Below are 14,862 nucleotides of genomic sequence, written 5' to 3'. Positions count from 1 at the left end.
ATTTATTTATTTATTTATTTATTATCCCACCTTTATTATTTTTATAAATAATTTAAGGCGGCAAACCTACCTAATACTCCTTCCTCCTTCTCTTTTCCCCTCAACTACAATCTTGTCAGATGGATCAGGCTGAGATAGAACGATTGGCCCAAAGTCACCCGACCAGTTTTCATGCCCCTCTTCCTTCTAGCAAAGTACTATATGACTCCCTCTTCCACTTTTTCAATAGTTCTTCTCAATAAATAACCCAAATATTTTTATTGTATCTTTTTCATATACACATTAATCTGCTATTTGTCAGTATGAGAGAACACCAGCGTTACCTATGATTTATCAATTATTTGCCAGGAGTTTTCCAAATTTCCTTTCCTTCTCTTAAGGACAACATTATGTGTTCTCCTCCCTTGCTGGGCTCTACTATGATTGGGGTGGATGGGAGTGAGGAACATCAACACATTAGTCATCTCCCATGAAGACTGAACTACCTGCAGCCAGACTTTTCATAATTGCCACCAATGATTATAAGGGAATGGAATAACACCATAAGTGCTGAACTAGGCCTGTCAAACTGGCGGCCCGCAGGCCGGATGTGTCACATGCAGGCCACGCCTACCCCAGCTCCGCAAAGGCAACAAATGTCACGTGACACGATTGAGTTTGACAGCCATGTGCTAAACCAATTCTGCAAAACCACTGAAGTCCCAGGTTATTACAGGGACAGCTTTTGTCCAAAATCACTGACTCCTGAGTATGAAAACAGAAGAGATAAAGGACAAGAATATGAAACCAGAAAGCTAGTCCATTAGCATAATAAAATTCTTCCAGGTCGTTGCCGAGAAAGTGACAGTTGAAGATTATCCACTTGATTTAATGAAAACTGACACTGCTGAACTGCAGGATGAAAACAACAATTACCAACTAAGGCCTTGCTTGCATGTTTTACATCTTTGCCTATTGTTTGGATTCTCAGGAGACAAACACAGACTTGTTACCTTTGCAAAAACAGAGTAAACCCAAAGGAATACACGGCAGTGCATTTAGAGAGAAACATTATAAATGGCTTCCATCCATTGCAAGGTTGCCTGTTTTAGGCCATACTTCAAGCACACTTAATTTCTGAATGCACTTGCATTTAGAACCATATGCAAGTTCTAGATCAGGTGGAGGGGGAGGGAGAAAGATTATAGCAGCGGTCAACAACTGGTGGTCCATGAGAAAATTTTGGTGGTCCCCAGAAAAATTATTTGCATTTTTTATATTGCACTAAATTAGGGGTCCTCAAACTATGCCCCCTGGGCTGGATATGTGCAATGAAAGTTTGTGTTGCTGCAGAGAGTTTCCCCCTTCAGGGTCCTTTTGTGTGTGTCGGAGGGGGGGGCAGACATTCCAACTTGGGGTCTGCTTCAGCCTCCTGGTGTGGGGCTTTGGGCGAAGGCTGGAGGGAAGTGCCGCTGGTGGCGAAGAGCCGAAGGAGGGCCTCATTCCAGTGGGACTGCATCATGGCCTGGAATTGGCTGACCATCTCAGCCCACTGAGACCTGGCCTCGCACTTCCACAGGTTTTCCCTCTGCTTGGAAAGCCTATGCTCCTAGTCCTCAGTAAGGTGCTTCTGCTGAGCCTCCTTCTCAGCCAGATCCAATTTGAACTGAGCTGTTTTGCCAATTCTTTCTCATGGTGGCTGCTTATCTCCAACAACTGCTTCCTATTAGGGCCCTAAGGAGTGGATGGGAGGGGTGAGTAAAGGCTGGTGAGCTGTCCCTTGACGTGAGTGACATTGAGTTGGCCACACCCATCCAGTCACGTGACCACTTAGCCACGCTCACCCAGTTGATCATTAGGCAGATCATATTAGTGGGATTTAAAATTATGAATTTAGTGGTCCCTGAGGTCCGAAAGGTTGGTGACCCCTGGACTTTAGAGAGCAGTTAGCAATCAAAATCAAGGCATATTAACTTGGTAGAAAAATATCTTATACTGAGACCTGCTCATAATTGCCAGAATCCAACAACTTAGTTCTCGGGACTGAAGTGAGGAGCCTTGACCACTAAGGAAGTTCTTCCCTCCTCCATGCAGATCTACACAGCTAGCACTGATTCCCCTCTAATCCCAGCCTAGCAACAAAAATGAATTCAACTTTATTTAAATCCTATTGTCACCTGTAGTTATCCTGAAAGCCAGACGGGGAAGATAAAAACCAAAAAGAGACAAGAAACTGATCAAATCATTTTACACAACACTTGTAGAAATTCTTCCCCAGAATTGTTCACACTTAATCTCCGTGTTAATCTTGAGGAGCTGCACACGGATACGCCCTGCTGCACAAGAGCGTCTGGACTGCTTCCAACTGGCAACATCTGTACATAATACGGTAATTGTTCAGAGCTAATTCTCACTTTCCTTTTTGAAGTCAAATTCAAAAAATACCACCCAGCTTTCAAGAGTCCTAAAGCACAGGACACTGTCAATTAGCAGCTAGCCTATGAGATTCAGTAGCTAGACTTCCCAATTAAAGAAATCCACAAAGATGGGGATTTCTGCTAATTGATTTTCATGTCGCATGAGAGCTAGGAAGAAGCTTCAATATTTAAATCACAATTGGAAGAAGACAAGAACTGGTTCACACAAATATGTGTCAGAGGGAAGCTTGCTTCTGCTGACATATCTGTGTTCTGCGCTATTGATGTAACTGCATCTAAGAGCTGCAAAGATATTGTCACACTATATGTAAAGAATTACTATATTTCTATAGAAATACACAATACCATGGATGAAAGCCTTCTTGAAAGTATTTGAGGGAATATTGGAGGAAAAAGAAATGACATTGCTATAGGTATATACTATAGTTGGTTAAATATGGCTGAGATGCGCAGGAAACAAACCACTGTAGTAATGGGGGACTTTAACTATCCTGATATCAACTAGGAAACAAACTCTGCAGCAGCAAGTGGAAGATCAAAGAGGATCCTCAGATGTCTAGCTGACAATTTTGTCATTCAAAAGTGGAGGAGGGAATTAGAAGGTCAGCTACATTGGAGTTAATTCTTACTGGTAAGGATGAAGTGGTTGACAGAGTAGAGTTGTAGAAACTTTGGGGGAGAATGACCATGTCATACTAGAATTCACCATAATGCAGGCATAGGCAACTGAACAAATCAGATTCCTGGGAAACTGCCAGAGGACTGGAAAAGATATGGTTCCAATATTTCAAAAGGGAGGAAAAGTGGATTCAGGAAACTATATAGACCAATCAGCTTGACATCAACACCTGGGAAAATCTTTGAAAAGATAATCAAGCAATGGGTAAACAGGACAAGAATGAATTAAAAATAAATAAGGTGATTATTAGAAGCCAGCATGAGTTTGTTAAAAGCAGATCTTGTCAAACAAACCTTATTGCCTTCTTTGATAAAATGACTAAATTAGTGGACCAAGGAAATGCTATGGATATAGTATACTTAGGCCTCAATAAGGCATATGATAAAGTAAATCATAGCCCACTTCTTAGATAGAACAATGTGGGACAGATAGCACTACCAGCAGATGAATTTGCAGTTGCTTCACCAACCGCACTCAATGTATAGCCTTCAATGGAACTACGTCTCATGGAAGGAAGCATACAGTGGGGGCTCAGTGCTCTTCAACATTTTCATAAATGACCAAAATGAGGGGATTGAAGGAGTGCTGATCAAATTGGGAGATGACAACAAGCTGGGGAGAATTACTAACATTTTTGGAAGATGACTCAAGATTCAGAAGGATCTTGACAGATTTGAGCATTGGATCCTATCCAAAAAGATGCAATTCAGTAGTGAAAAAAGTAAGATCCTGTGCTTAGGCAGGAAAAAACCAAATATACAGGTACAAAATAGGCAATACATGGTTCAATGATAGTAATTGTAAGAGGCATCTAGGTGTCCTAGTGGACCACTACTTAAGTATGAGCCAGCAGTGTGCTGCAGCTGGCAAAAAAGCCAATGCAATCCTAAATTGCATCAACAGAGGGTTAGAATGAAGATCACAAGAAGTGATAGTACTGCTCTATATTGCACTAATAAGGCCTTGCTTGGAATACTTCATACAGTTCTGGTCACCACAATACAAAAAAGATGATTCTAGAAAGAATGCATAGAAGAGCAACAAAGAGGGTCTGGAGGCTAAATCATACAATGAACATCTAAGCGAACTAGGCATGCTTCTCCTAACAAAGAAAAGGCTTAGAGGTGACACGATAGCCATTTAGTTGAAGGGTTGTAACAGGGAAGAGGGAATTGATTTATTCTCCAAAACACCCAAGGGCAGGACAAGGACAAGGAACCTTAGAGGGTGAGCCAACCTGAAACTTCCTCTGAACAGTGAGAATAATTGGTCAGTGAAACAGCTTGTCTCACAGAGTTATGGATGCTCCATCACAGGAGGTTTTTAAAAAAAGATTGGACAACTATTTGTCTGAAACGGTATAAAGTCTTCTGCCTTGGGCAGCAGCTGGACTAGAAGACCTCCAAGATACCTTCTGGCCCTATAATTCTGGTTTTTTTTTTCTTAACTCAAATTTGGAAAGAAAAAAACAAACAAACATCAGCACCAAATCATCTAAATAGAGGAGGAGCAGCATTGTTCCAGAGAAATAGCTAAAAGGGCATGCCATACACTACCTATGCTATTGTACTAGACAAGGGAACTTGGCAATGCATTTAAATTTATACACATATCAATGTTTAAAGTTAATTAGGCCAAGAAATCTTTGCCAATTTATGTTTTGCTTTTCCTGTAGAAGGTCCCAGGTCATTTCCTTGTGATTCTACCCACAGAAGCCATGAAAAGCTGAGTTGGTGAGATAAAATCCTTGGAAAGCCAATGTTGGCCTGGATTAGCTTTTCCAACTTGGGCCTTTGAGAAGTGCTGAAGTGATAATTCTTTGAATTTCCAGCTAGCACAACTAAGGTGGCTTGGAATTATGGGATTTACATCTGGAAAAACCAAGGCTGAGAAAGGCTGGACTGGAGAATGGCAAATCTGTAGTTACCCCATCACACCCCTGTCCGGTCTAACTTTGTATTCTCTTCTGCGGCTCCTAGGCAAGCCCGTTCAAGCAAACAAGTTCCCTTCAAAAAGCCTTAAGCCACAGGAAGTCCCATTCACTAAGTCATCATAATGCTAGGCAGTTCTCTTTGTTGGGGTATTTTTTTCCTGCTTTGATTGAGTTAAAGGTTCAAAGTGCAGAACAAATCCCTGTTCTGAAATCACTGACTTACTTGACTAAACGCAGTGTGTCTTTGCGGATGTTGATCAGGCTCCTCAAAGTTTTCACTGGCTCCTGGGGAGGAGGTGCTGCATATGGAAACTAAACAGAACACAAGAGGAAATGCAAGTTTTAGCTGTTGGAATATAAGTCACGCTATGAGGCTTAAACTGCAGTGAATAAATGAATCTTCATGCCTAAGAAATACAGGTAGTCCTCAACTTACAACAGTGATTTAGTGATTGTTTGAAATTACAAACAATTTACAAACAATTACAAAGTGTGCACTCAAAAACAGTGAACTAATGTGCTGAAGCTGACCAGACTAAGGACACTAGCCAGATGAATACCTGGCAGACAGAATTTTTTTTCCTATTTTCCTCCCCAAAAACTAAGGTGCATCTTATACTCCAGTGCGTTTTATACTCCGAAAAGTAAGGTACCATATTTTTTGGAGTATAAGATGCACCTTAGTTTTTGGGGAGGAGAATAAGAAAAAAGCTGATTGCAGGTGGATTAGCCTCCCGGATTAGCCAGCAACCTCTTTATGTTCCTATATTCCCCCCCACCAACCCCTTGACAATTGCTCTTATAATAGTCTAAAGTGCCCAGCGGAGTGAGAGGGAGTATTTTTAGCTTGCTGATCCAGCAAATGTTAATTTAGATCAGTATCTGGCAGTGTTTCCTGTGATATCCTGTGATGATTCTTTATTGGCTGTCTCAGAATTCCCTATTTAACCACCTGTACTCCAGAGTTGTACTCCAAAAAAGAAAAAGATTTCTGCTTCGTGCTAGTCACCTGCAGTATCTTATAACAAGAAACAGAGAGATTTTTTCAGGTATAGAGTTTGCTTGGAAAGAAAGGAAGCAAGCAAACTACACAGAATCAAGACTGTGGAGACAGAGGGATGTGGTGACTTTAGTCATTCTTGTGAGTGGCCAAAACCTTCTGATTTTTTCAACTGAATTTACTAACACCCACACTAAGTCAAAATTAAGAATATCTGGTTTTTATCTATCACTCTTTCTTATCATGTTTGTGGCTTGCTCTGTTCTCTCTTTTCCACAGCACATCAGAAAGGAACACTTACTCATGAAACTTTAATGTGGGTTCAAGGTGTGTGTTTTTTCCTCCTGACCCACCTGCATCCTGCTCCACAGTACCATCACATGCTACCTTTCAAGTGAATTTATGTGAGCCTGTATATGTTTTATTACTCCATCTTCTGGATTGTAAGTTTTTAGTTTTTATTACTGTTATATGGGGTTCTATTACTTTATTACTAGGGTTGTTGTTTTTATTATATAAGTTACATATCATTTCTACATATTATTATTACTGCATTTTATTATATACATTATCAAATTGCTTAGACCCCAGTGGGGTTCAAGTGGTTTATAAATGCCTTTATTTCATAAATGCCTTTATTCTTCTAGAAAATCAAAAGTCAAAGAAGATCTATCAAGCCGGGTTCTACAAGATTGGGGGAAAAAAGGCTGCACAAATCCACAAGAGTCAGCAACAAGTTACTGTTTTTTGTACTCCACAGCCACCTCTAGTGGTCACTCTGCATTTCTGCAATTCAGATATGGTAGCCTTAAGAAAGTCTCTCCAGAAAATACAGGAGCATGTTTTCCGCAATCACATTTTACATATAGAACACAGCAAGGTATTTTTAAACATAGCGAAAACTGAATTTTCCAAGCATTGCAGTTACTCATCAGGTAGAGAAAAAGCACTGTAAAATGGGACTACTAATTCAGAACTAGATTTCTCCTTGAATCACAAGGTCTTACTCTAACTGGCATTCCCATCCATAGCTATATTATGTTATGTGACCATCACTTATCTTACATGAGCAAGAAGCTGAATATTACTGTCAGCTTGCCAACAAACCAATTTGGCATTTACCAATTCATAAGGAGGTTAGGGTATGGACAAAGAGAAAGGACAATATCCACATTTATTGACAACCGGAAACCTCTTATAGACTTTACCTGTAAAAATTAAAAAAAAATGATTTGTGATTTATGGTTTTGATGATTAGATAGGGAGACTGTATTATTTTTAGAAATAAGATATAATGCAACTTTGAAGAAAGGTTAAAATATAATTTTTTTATAACTGATGTGAAGAATATCAGAGGCCTTTTTATCTTTATTTTACTTCTTTTTTTTTACTTCTTTTTTTTTCTTATGCCACTTCTAGCTTTTATTTTTTTCCCTCTCTTCACTTTCTCCATTCTGTTTTAGTGTGCATTGGTTCTTATTACTGTTAAAACTTCCAATAACAATTGTTTCAAAAAGGAAGCCAGGGTAAATAGTTGCTACCCCTCATGTCAAGTGTTTTAGTGCCTCCAAGTGGTAACACACTAAAAGGCTTTAACCCAACACACAGAAGGTAATAGGTATAATTACTAAACTAGGACACGATTATCTAACAGCTACTTCCATTTCTGAGGTATAATTATTGTTCAAATACAACGGTTACTATAGTGGGTCTGATGATACATTTTAACAAATCTATTGCAGTATCTGCTGTATTACTTTTGGTATGGGGTTTATGGTATAAAGCAGCAGGAAAAGTAGGAAGTCTAAAGTGATTACAATCTGCCTTTGCAGTCAAATGACTTCTGTAGGATCACATCATAGATACTGCAATAGATTCATTAATATATGCCACCAACCTCTGAAAAATATAAAAGCCTCCCTACATTTTAAAAGACAATCTAACCAGGCTATGATCCAACTGCAAATGTAGAAGGGTTTTAGAAAGCTGAGTGACCCACTCATGTGGTGCAGTTCAGGTTTCCTAAATTCACTAAGTGCAGTTGTTGCAAATATATATATTGCATTCCATGGAGATCGTTTGGACTTCATCCAAATCTAAAAGCTCCAAGGTTCATTTCCCCCAAGTTGCTGATTTCCCTCTGCAAGTTTGACAAACACTTGCTTTGTACAATTGTAGTTTTAAAAATAAGTGCTGTGATTATTAACAACCAGGTAGCTACAGTATGCCAAAAAAGATCGCTGAAAATCTCACTCCCTGCTTCTGTTCAATCAGATCAAAGGAGAAAACAAAGGGAAAGGGTGTAAAAAGTAACTTACGTGCTATTGAAGCCAGACCCATAGTAGCAGTTATAATACAAATCAAAGAGACAAGCAGACACTGTCAAAGTACAGAACCTGTTATGTATTCATGTTTGTACCTTTAAATATTTGAGCGGGAAATCAGCACGTTGCTGATTGGACGAAGCCTCCAGCAGAACTGTATAAAAGGAGAGGTTTTTCCCCCAGCCTGTTGCTGGGTTCACCCTATATTAAAGAGCTGTTGTCACTACCCTGGTCTCCAGCCTCGTTACTTCCAGAACTTAACATTGGCGACGAGGATGGGATCTCGAGGCTGAGGAGAACCAGAACCGAGCTGAAGCACGATAGACCCGAACCCAGCAAATCCAGGGCAGAAAAGCGGAGATGGCCAGTTACACTCCGCCCGCACCGTTCGACCCGGCTAAGGAGAAATGGGGAACGTATATGACCCGTTTCGAAAGCTTTCTAGAAGCCAACGAACTGCACGGAGTTCCAGACAACCGAAAAAGGGCTTATTTCTTAAGCCACTGCGGTCCGGAGGTCATCGACATCGCGGAAGCCCTGGCAGAGCCAACGCCGTTGCAGTCGGTGTCGTGGCCAACTTTACAGACTTTACTAAAAAATCACTTCGCACCAACGCCGTCCAAGTACGTGCGGCGGTTTGAATTCGGAGAGCGAAGGCAGATGGAGGGCGAGTCCATCGGTGACTACATGGCCGCCCTAAGAAGAGCGTCCAAGGACTGCGGATACCGTGACCTAGACGAGGTGCTCCTCGAGCAACTCATCCGAGGGGTCAAAGACATCCGTTTACGGCGACGGCTGCTAGCAAAGAGCAACCTAACGCTGGCCAACGCTCTGGACGAAGCCAGAGCACATGAAATGTCCTCCCAAGCGGCAGAGACACTACAGAAGCCGGTCCCACAAAGGCGAGCGAAGGCAACTCCGTGCACCAGGAGGAGGTTCAGACCGAATCCGACGGTGAAGACGAGGAAGGGGTCTGCCGCACCGAGAAACGCGACAAAGGGGACCGAGACGAATGCGGAAGCTGCGGGGGTCAACACCAGCGCCAACGCTGCAAGTTTAAAGACGCGACATGTCGGCGGTGTGGGAAGAAAGGGCACCTAGCTCAAGTTTGTCGAGCGGCCCAACCTTCCCGCCGAAAATTCAAATCGGCCAATCAGAGCGCGGAATCGGCAAGGCGACCCGCGATTGGCTCAAACAAAAAAGGCGCGGATTCCAACCAAACAACTGTGGTCATAGGCCGCGCCTCGACCAAAGTGGAGAAGAAGATCTTCACCAAGCCAAAAATAGAGGGAGTACGGTGCCGGCTTGAAGTAGACACGGGATCAGCGATCACCATCATGTCCTGGGACACTTTGGCGAAGTCGCTGCCGTCCGTCGCGAAGCGCCACCTGCAAGCACAACGGCTACGAGTCCACGACTACCAGGGGAATCGCATCCCTGTTCGAGGGACCACCTCCGTCCGAGTCGAGTACGGCCCTCACAAGAAGACCCTGCCCATCACGATCGTCGAAGGAACTCTGCCCAGTCTGTTGGGGCTAGACTGGTTCCGTGCCCTGGGCATGGGAGTGACTGGCATCTACAGAAGTGACTGCAACCTGAAAGACATTCTCTTTAACGAGTTCGAAGATGTCTTCAAGGACTGCCTGGGCAAGTACAAGGGGACCCCTATTTCCTTCAACTTAGACCCCCAGGTAGCCCCCATTAGGCTTAAGGCGAGGAGAGTCCTTTGCCCTAAAACCAAAATCGATAAGGAGCTGGACAAGCTCATAAATCAGGGATTTTGGTGCCAGTCGATCACGCAAAGTGGGAGACGCCAATCGTCACCCCAATAAACCGGACGGGTCAATTAGAATTTGCGCTGACTACAAGGCGACGCTTAACAAAGCCTTACAGAAAAGCGCTTACCCGGTTCCGTGGTGCAACACTTATTGCACTCTTTGGGGCAAGGGCAAGTCTTTGCAAAGTTAGACTTGGCCCAAGCCTACCAACAACTGCCAGTAGACGCCCGCACAGCCAAGCCCAAACGATTGTAACGCACAGGGGGCATTCAAGTGCACCCGATTGCAATTTGGGGTCAGTGTGGCACCAGGGCTGTTCCAAAACCTGATGGAACGACTACTGCAGGGCTCCCAGGGTAGTTCCTACTGATGATGTCCTAATTTCAGGGAAAACATGGAGGAATTGGGGAGCGTTAAGAAAGGTTTTGGGCATTTTCCGGACAGCCGGATTAAAAGTCAAGGCAAACAAATGCCAGATAGGGGTCGAATCCGTCGATTTCTTGGGCTACCGGATAGACAAGAAAGGAATTCACCCTACTGAGAGCAAGGTTAAGGCAATTAGGAAGGCTCCAGCGCCCAAAAACAAAGCAGAGCTGCAGGCATTCCTGGATTGGTTAATTTTACGCGGTCTTTTAAAGAACAAAGCAACTGCTATGGAACCGCTGCATAGGCTCTTAGGAAAAATACTGTTTGGTCTTGGGGAAAGTCAGAAAATAGGGCTTTTGAAGCAGTAAAGAACCTGCTCTCAAGTGATAGCCTGCTCATCCAATATCACGACTCATTACCCCTAGTGCTGGTTTGCGATGCCTCCCTTATGGGGTGGGGCTGTACTCAGCCATAGACTTCCAAACGGCACAGAAGCCCCTATAGCTTCTACTCTAGAACGATGTCCTCCCAGAGAGGAACTACAGCCAATTAGACAAAGAAGCACTAGCCATTGTGTCAGGGGTCAAAAATTCCACGAGTATGTCTTTGGGCGGAATTTTGAAATCGTGACTGACCACAGACCGCTACTAGGATACTGGCTGGCGATCGCCAACGCCTGTGGCACTTTCGCCACGCTTGACCCGATGGACTATATTCTTAGCCGCTTATTCGTACAAGCTGCAGCATCGACCAGGAAAAGAAGTGGGCATGCAGACGCGTTAAGCCGATGCCCACTACCAGGGGCGATCAAGACCCCACTCCGGGACGCCCATCCTACTTATTGACTCTTGACTCTGGCCCAGTCACATCTAAGGAAGTGGCTCGGCATCATACCGACATTGTGTTAAGGACTGTACTCGGTTGGGTACAGAGAGGGTGGCCCGCTGCGCCGGGCGAACGGTTCAAAGAATTTGTTAAAAAACGAGATGAGCTCTCGGCTCAAGGGGGGTGCCTGTTATGGGGTGATCGTGTAATAATTCCTGATAAATTAAGGGGAAAGGTATTGGACCTCCTCCACGAGGGTCACCCAGGGATCGTAAGGATGAAGGGGTTAGCTAGAAGCTATGTATGGTGGCCACTCATGGACGCAGAGATTGCTGAGAGGGTAGGGAAATGCCAGGCTTGCCAAGAGTCCAGACCTCTACCCCCAACGGCCCCAGTCAGGGAATGGGAAAAGCCCCAAGGGCCCTGGTCAAGAATCCACATTGATTTTGCTGGCCCTTTCCACGGCCAAACGTTCCTAGTGGTTGTTGATGCATTTTCCAAATGGTTGGAGATCATACTCATGAAGTCCACTACGGCCGAAGCAGTAATCGCAACCCTGCGCCACCTATTCGCAACTCACGGGTTGCCGGACACTCTGGTGTCCGACAATGGGCCCCAATTCACGGCAGCCCAGTTTGAAGAATACCTGGCGAGGAGGCATCCGACATGCCCTCTCTGCGCCTTTCCACCCTGCGTCGAATGGCCTTGCAGAGCGTTCCGTCCGGAGCGCTAAGGAGGCATTGTCCAGGCTCAAGCCAGGTGACTGGCAAACAAAAATAGACTTTTTCCTAGCCGTCCAGCACAGAACCCCAAGCACGGCCACCGGGAAAAGCCCAGCCGAATTGCTAATGGGACGGAAACTCCGTGCCCACTTGACCGCTTGAACCCCATTACACACCCGAGGGTTACAAGGGGAACTAGAAAAGACAGGGGAAATGAGCTTAGGCGACGGGGTGTGGGCCCGAAACTATGGGGACGGCCCTAGTTGGTTCGCAGGACAAATAATAAAGATAACCGGCCCAAAATCGTACGTGGTAGAGCTACCAGACAACCGAGTGTGGAGGCGCCACATAGATCAGTTAAGGAAACGAATAACTGACCAAACCGAACCAAATGAAACAGATCATGACCAATACCAATTTGAATCCACAGCTGACAATGACCCGGGGGAGGCGCAAGACTTAGCTGAGGTCCCAGAGTTCCAGCGACGCCATCAGGTCCCCGAGGGAAGCAGCAGGAAAATTCAAAATTAATCCAAGGCCGGATGGCCAAGAAAAGAGTCGGCCAATAATCCGGAGCCCGTTGGCCCAGAGAAAGAGCTGGGAGGAGAAAACAGCCCCTCCGACCAGCTCAAAACACCACCCAGAACTGAACCGCGCAGGTCAGAAAGAACTAGGAGACGCCCAGGTTATTTGCGTGACTACGTCGAAAAATAACATGTGAATAAATATGTAAATAGAGGCAAAGTGTTTTCTGGGAGGGGAGGAGTGTTATGTATTCATGTTTGTACCTTTAAATATTTGAGCGGGAAATCAGCACGTTGCTGATTGGACGAAGCCTCCAGCAGAACTGTATAAAAGGAGAGGTTTTTCCCCCAGCCTGTTGCTGGGTTCACCCTATATTAAAGAGCTGTTGTCACTACCCTGGTCTCCAGCCTCGTTACTTCCAGAACCTAACAGAACCCATCTTAAAATTCAACAATAATAGTGCAGGATAACTAATGTTAGTTGGAGGCAGACTTAAGAATACTAAGAAAAAGCATCAAGGAGAACTGGGTCCAATTAAAATCAAGCAAGAGGTACACAACTTCACCAAAGCTAATGGAGACAAATTCGTATTAAACCTTGCAGAAAGACTATGCCTTTAAACCCAAGATTTAATACCTTTAATCTTCCCAATTTCCTTTTCTGGCTTATCTATACTATAAGTCCTCATACCAAAAATAATAGCAATTTAACAATTGTTCACATGATTTCTTCCAAACTTCTTTTATTGGAGTTTGACAAACTCATTTCTTCCAATTTCACATGCTCAGTAATACTTGTACTTATATTGTATTCCAATGAAGATGGGAAATGGGCAGTACCATGGAATGATACACTGGGGTGATGCAAAAGTAATTCTGGAAGCCACAAGAATTTTGGGATAGAGAACAAAATGCCCATTGGGACAGAGTCACTGTGGGGCTTTACTCTGAACCTTCGTTCTTGGCTGGTAACTTTCACTAGTCACTTGTGCTCTTACTTGTCTGCCTCCTCGCTTTATGGAAGGTATCAACAACACAATCCCTGCAACCCACATAAATGGCTTTTCCTGCAACTTCCCCAAATAAGAATAACAGAATAACACAGTTGGAAGGGACCTTGGAAGTTCTCTAGTCTGCTCAAGAAGAGATCCTATGCCATTAAAAAAAACTCTGAACCTTAAAACTAAGCAAGGTTAGAATCTCAGATTATTTCAATGTGCGAGCATGAAGATAAAATACTGGGGAGGCTGGCCACTTAAATGATTTTTAAACTATTTTAGGGGGTCTACCACCTGAAAAGATTACTGTTTCACACTTTAAATTTGCCTGCTCAGAAGAATGTAAGGCTCTGTAGTACAGTTGAAGTACCACTTTTCTGTATACATACAGCACTTAATATAGAAGCACATTATCAGGTGATACTGTCCCCAAGGCTTAAACTATCTTCTTTAATGTTTTCTCAGAAATAAGCCCCTGGTTAAAAATTCCTTGTAAATTTAATTAGAAGCTTTTCCCTTAGAGCTTCTGTTTCCAACCATTCCCATTCATGCAGTAATAGCATTATGCATAAACTGTTTGATTTAATTATTGCAAAACAGTCTAATAATACCAAGTGATTTTTTTTTAAATAAAAAAAATAAGATACTCCTGGGCATGAGCAGAAGCATGGGTAGCAATGGAGATTAGCAGAAATAGAGAACCCATTAAGAGACTTAAAACTGGTACTGATTTGGTTTGTACTTGATAAGAGCGAGTCATATGTAATTGAAGTGACTGATATAATTAAGAGATCTTAAGCTATACTTTTGCTGAAAAGGTGGGTTCCTCTTCCTTGTAGGTACTCCAATAGAGAGATAAGTCATCGCTTGAAGGTACTTTAATTTTATTTTGCATACAGACCAGGAACGTGGACTCAGTGGTGCAAGTAATACCAAACAAAACTGGGATCTACAAAATTGTCTATCTTGTTCCATATCAAAGCAGACCAAAACTCTATCCCAATTTCCTAGGAACTCTACTGTTACTACCTGTCCCTATTTTGGCAGGTCATAAGAAGACCACAACATACCGATTTACATTTTCTTGTGTCACAGGAAAACTTACAGAATGACACCGATCTTCAAATACTGTACTGCACAAATGTATTTTGACAGCAAGGGCAAAAGTGAATTTATTACAATTCTACAAAAAGGCACATAACTATGACCAAAATATTTCAACACTAGAGCTCATATTTCGATGCTGTAGTCTGTAATACCAGGTTGGATGAGCAAGATTTGAAAAGGTATCTTCAA

The 14,862-nt window shown here is 43.2% G+C and overlaps 1 protein-coding gene across 1 annotated transcript in view; it reads right to left on the bottom strand.

Annotated features, from left to right (window-relative positions):
* Positions 1–14,862, bottom strand: part of RNF157 (ring finger protein 157) — a 114,543-nt gene that overhangs the window by 34,779 nt on the left and 64,902 nt on the right. The window contains exon 3 of the mRNA XM_058173297.1: positions 5,253–5,341. Coding sequence (XP_058029280.1) covers positions 5,253–5,341 — 89 coding nt within the window. The remainder of the gene's footprint in view (positions 1–5,252; positions 5,342–14,862) is intronic.

This window comes from Ahaetulla prasina, chromosome 2 (assembly GCF_028640845.1).
Source record: "Ahaetulla prasina isolate Xishuangbanna chromosome 2, ASM2864084v1, whole genome shotgun sequence".
Taxonomy (NCBI): domain Eukaryota; kingdom Metazoa; phylum Chordata; class Lepidosauria; order Squamata; family Colubridae; genus Ahaetulla; species Ahaetulla prasina.
Note: the sequence above shows the minus strand (reverse complement) of the source record. Positions and strands in the feature narration are given on the sequence as shown.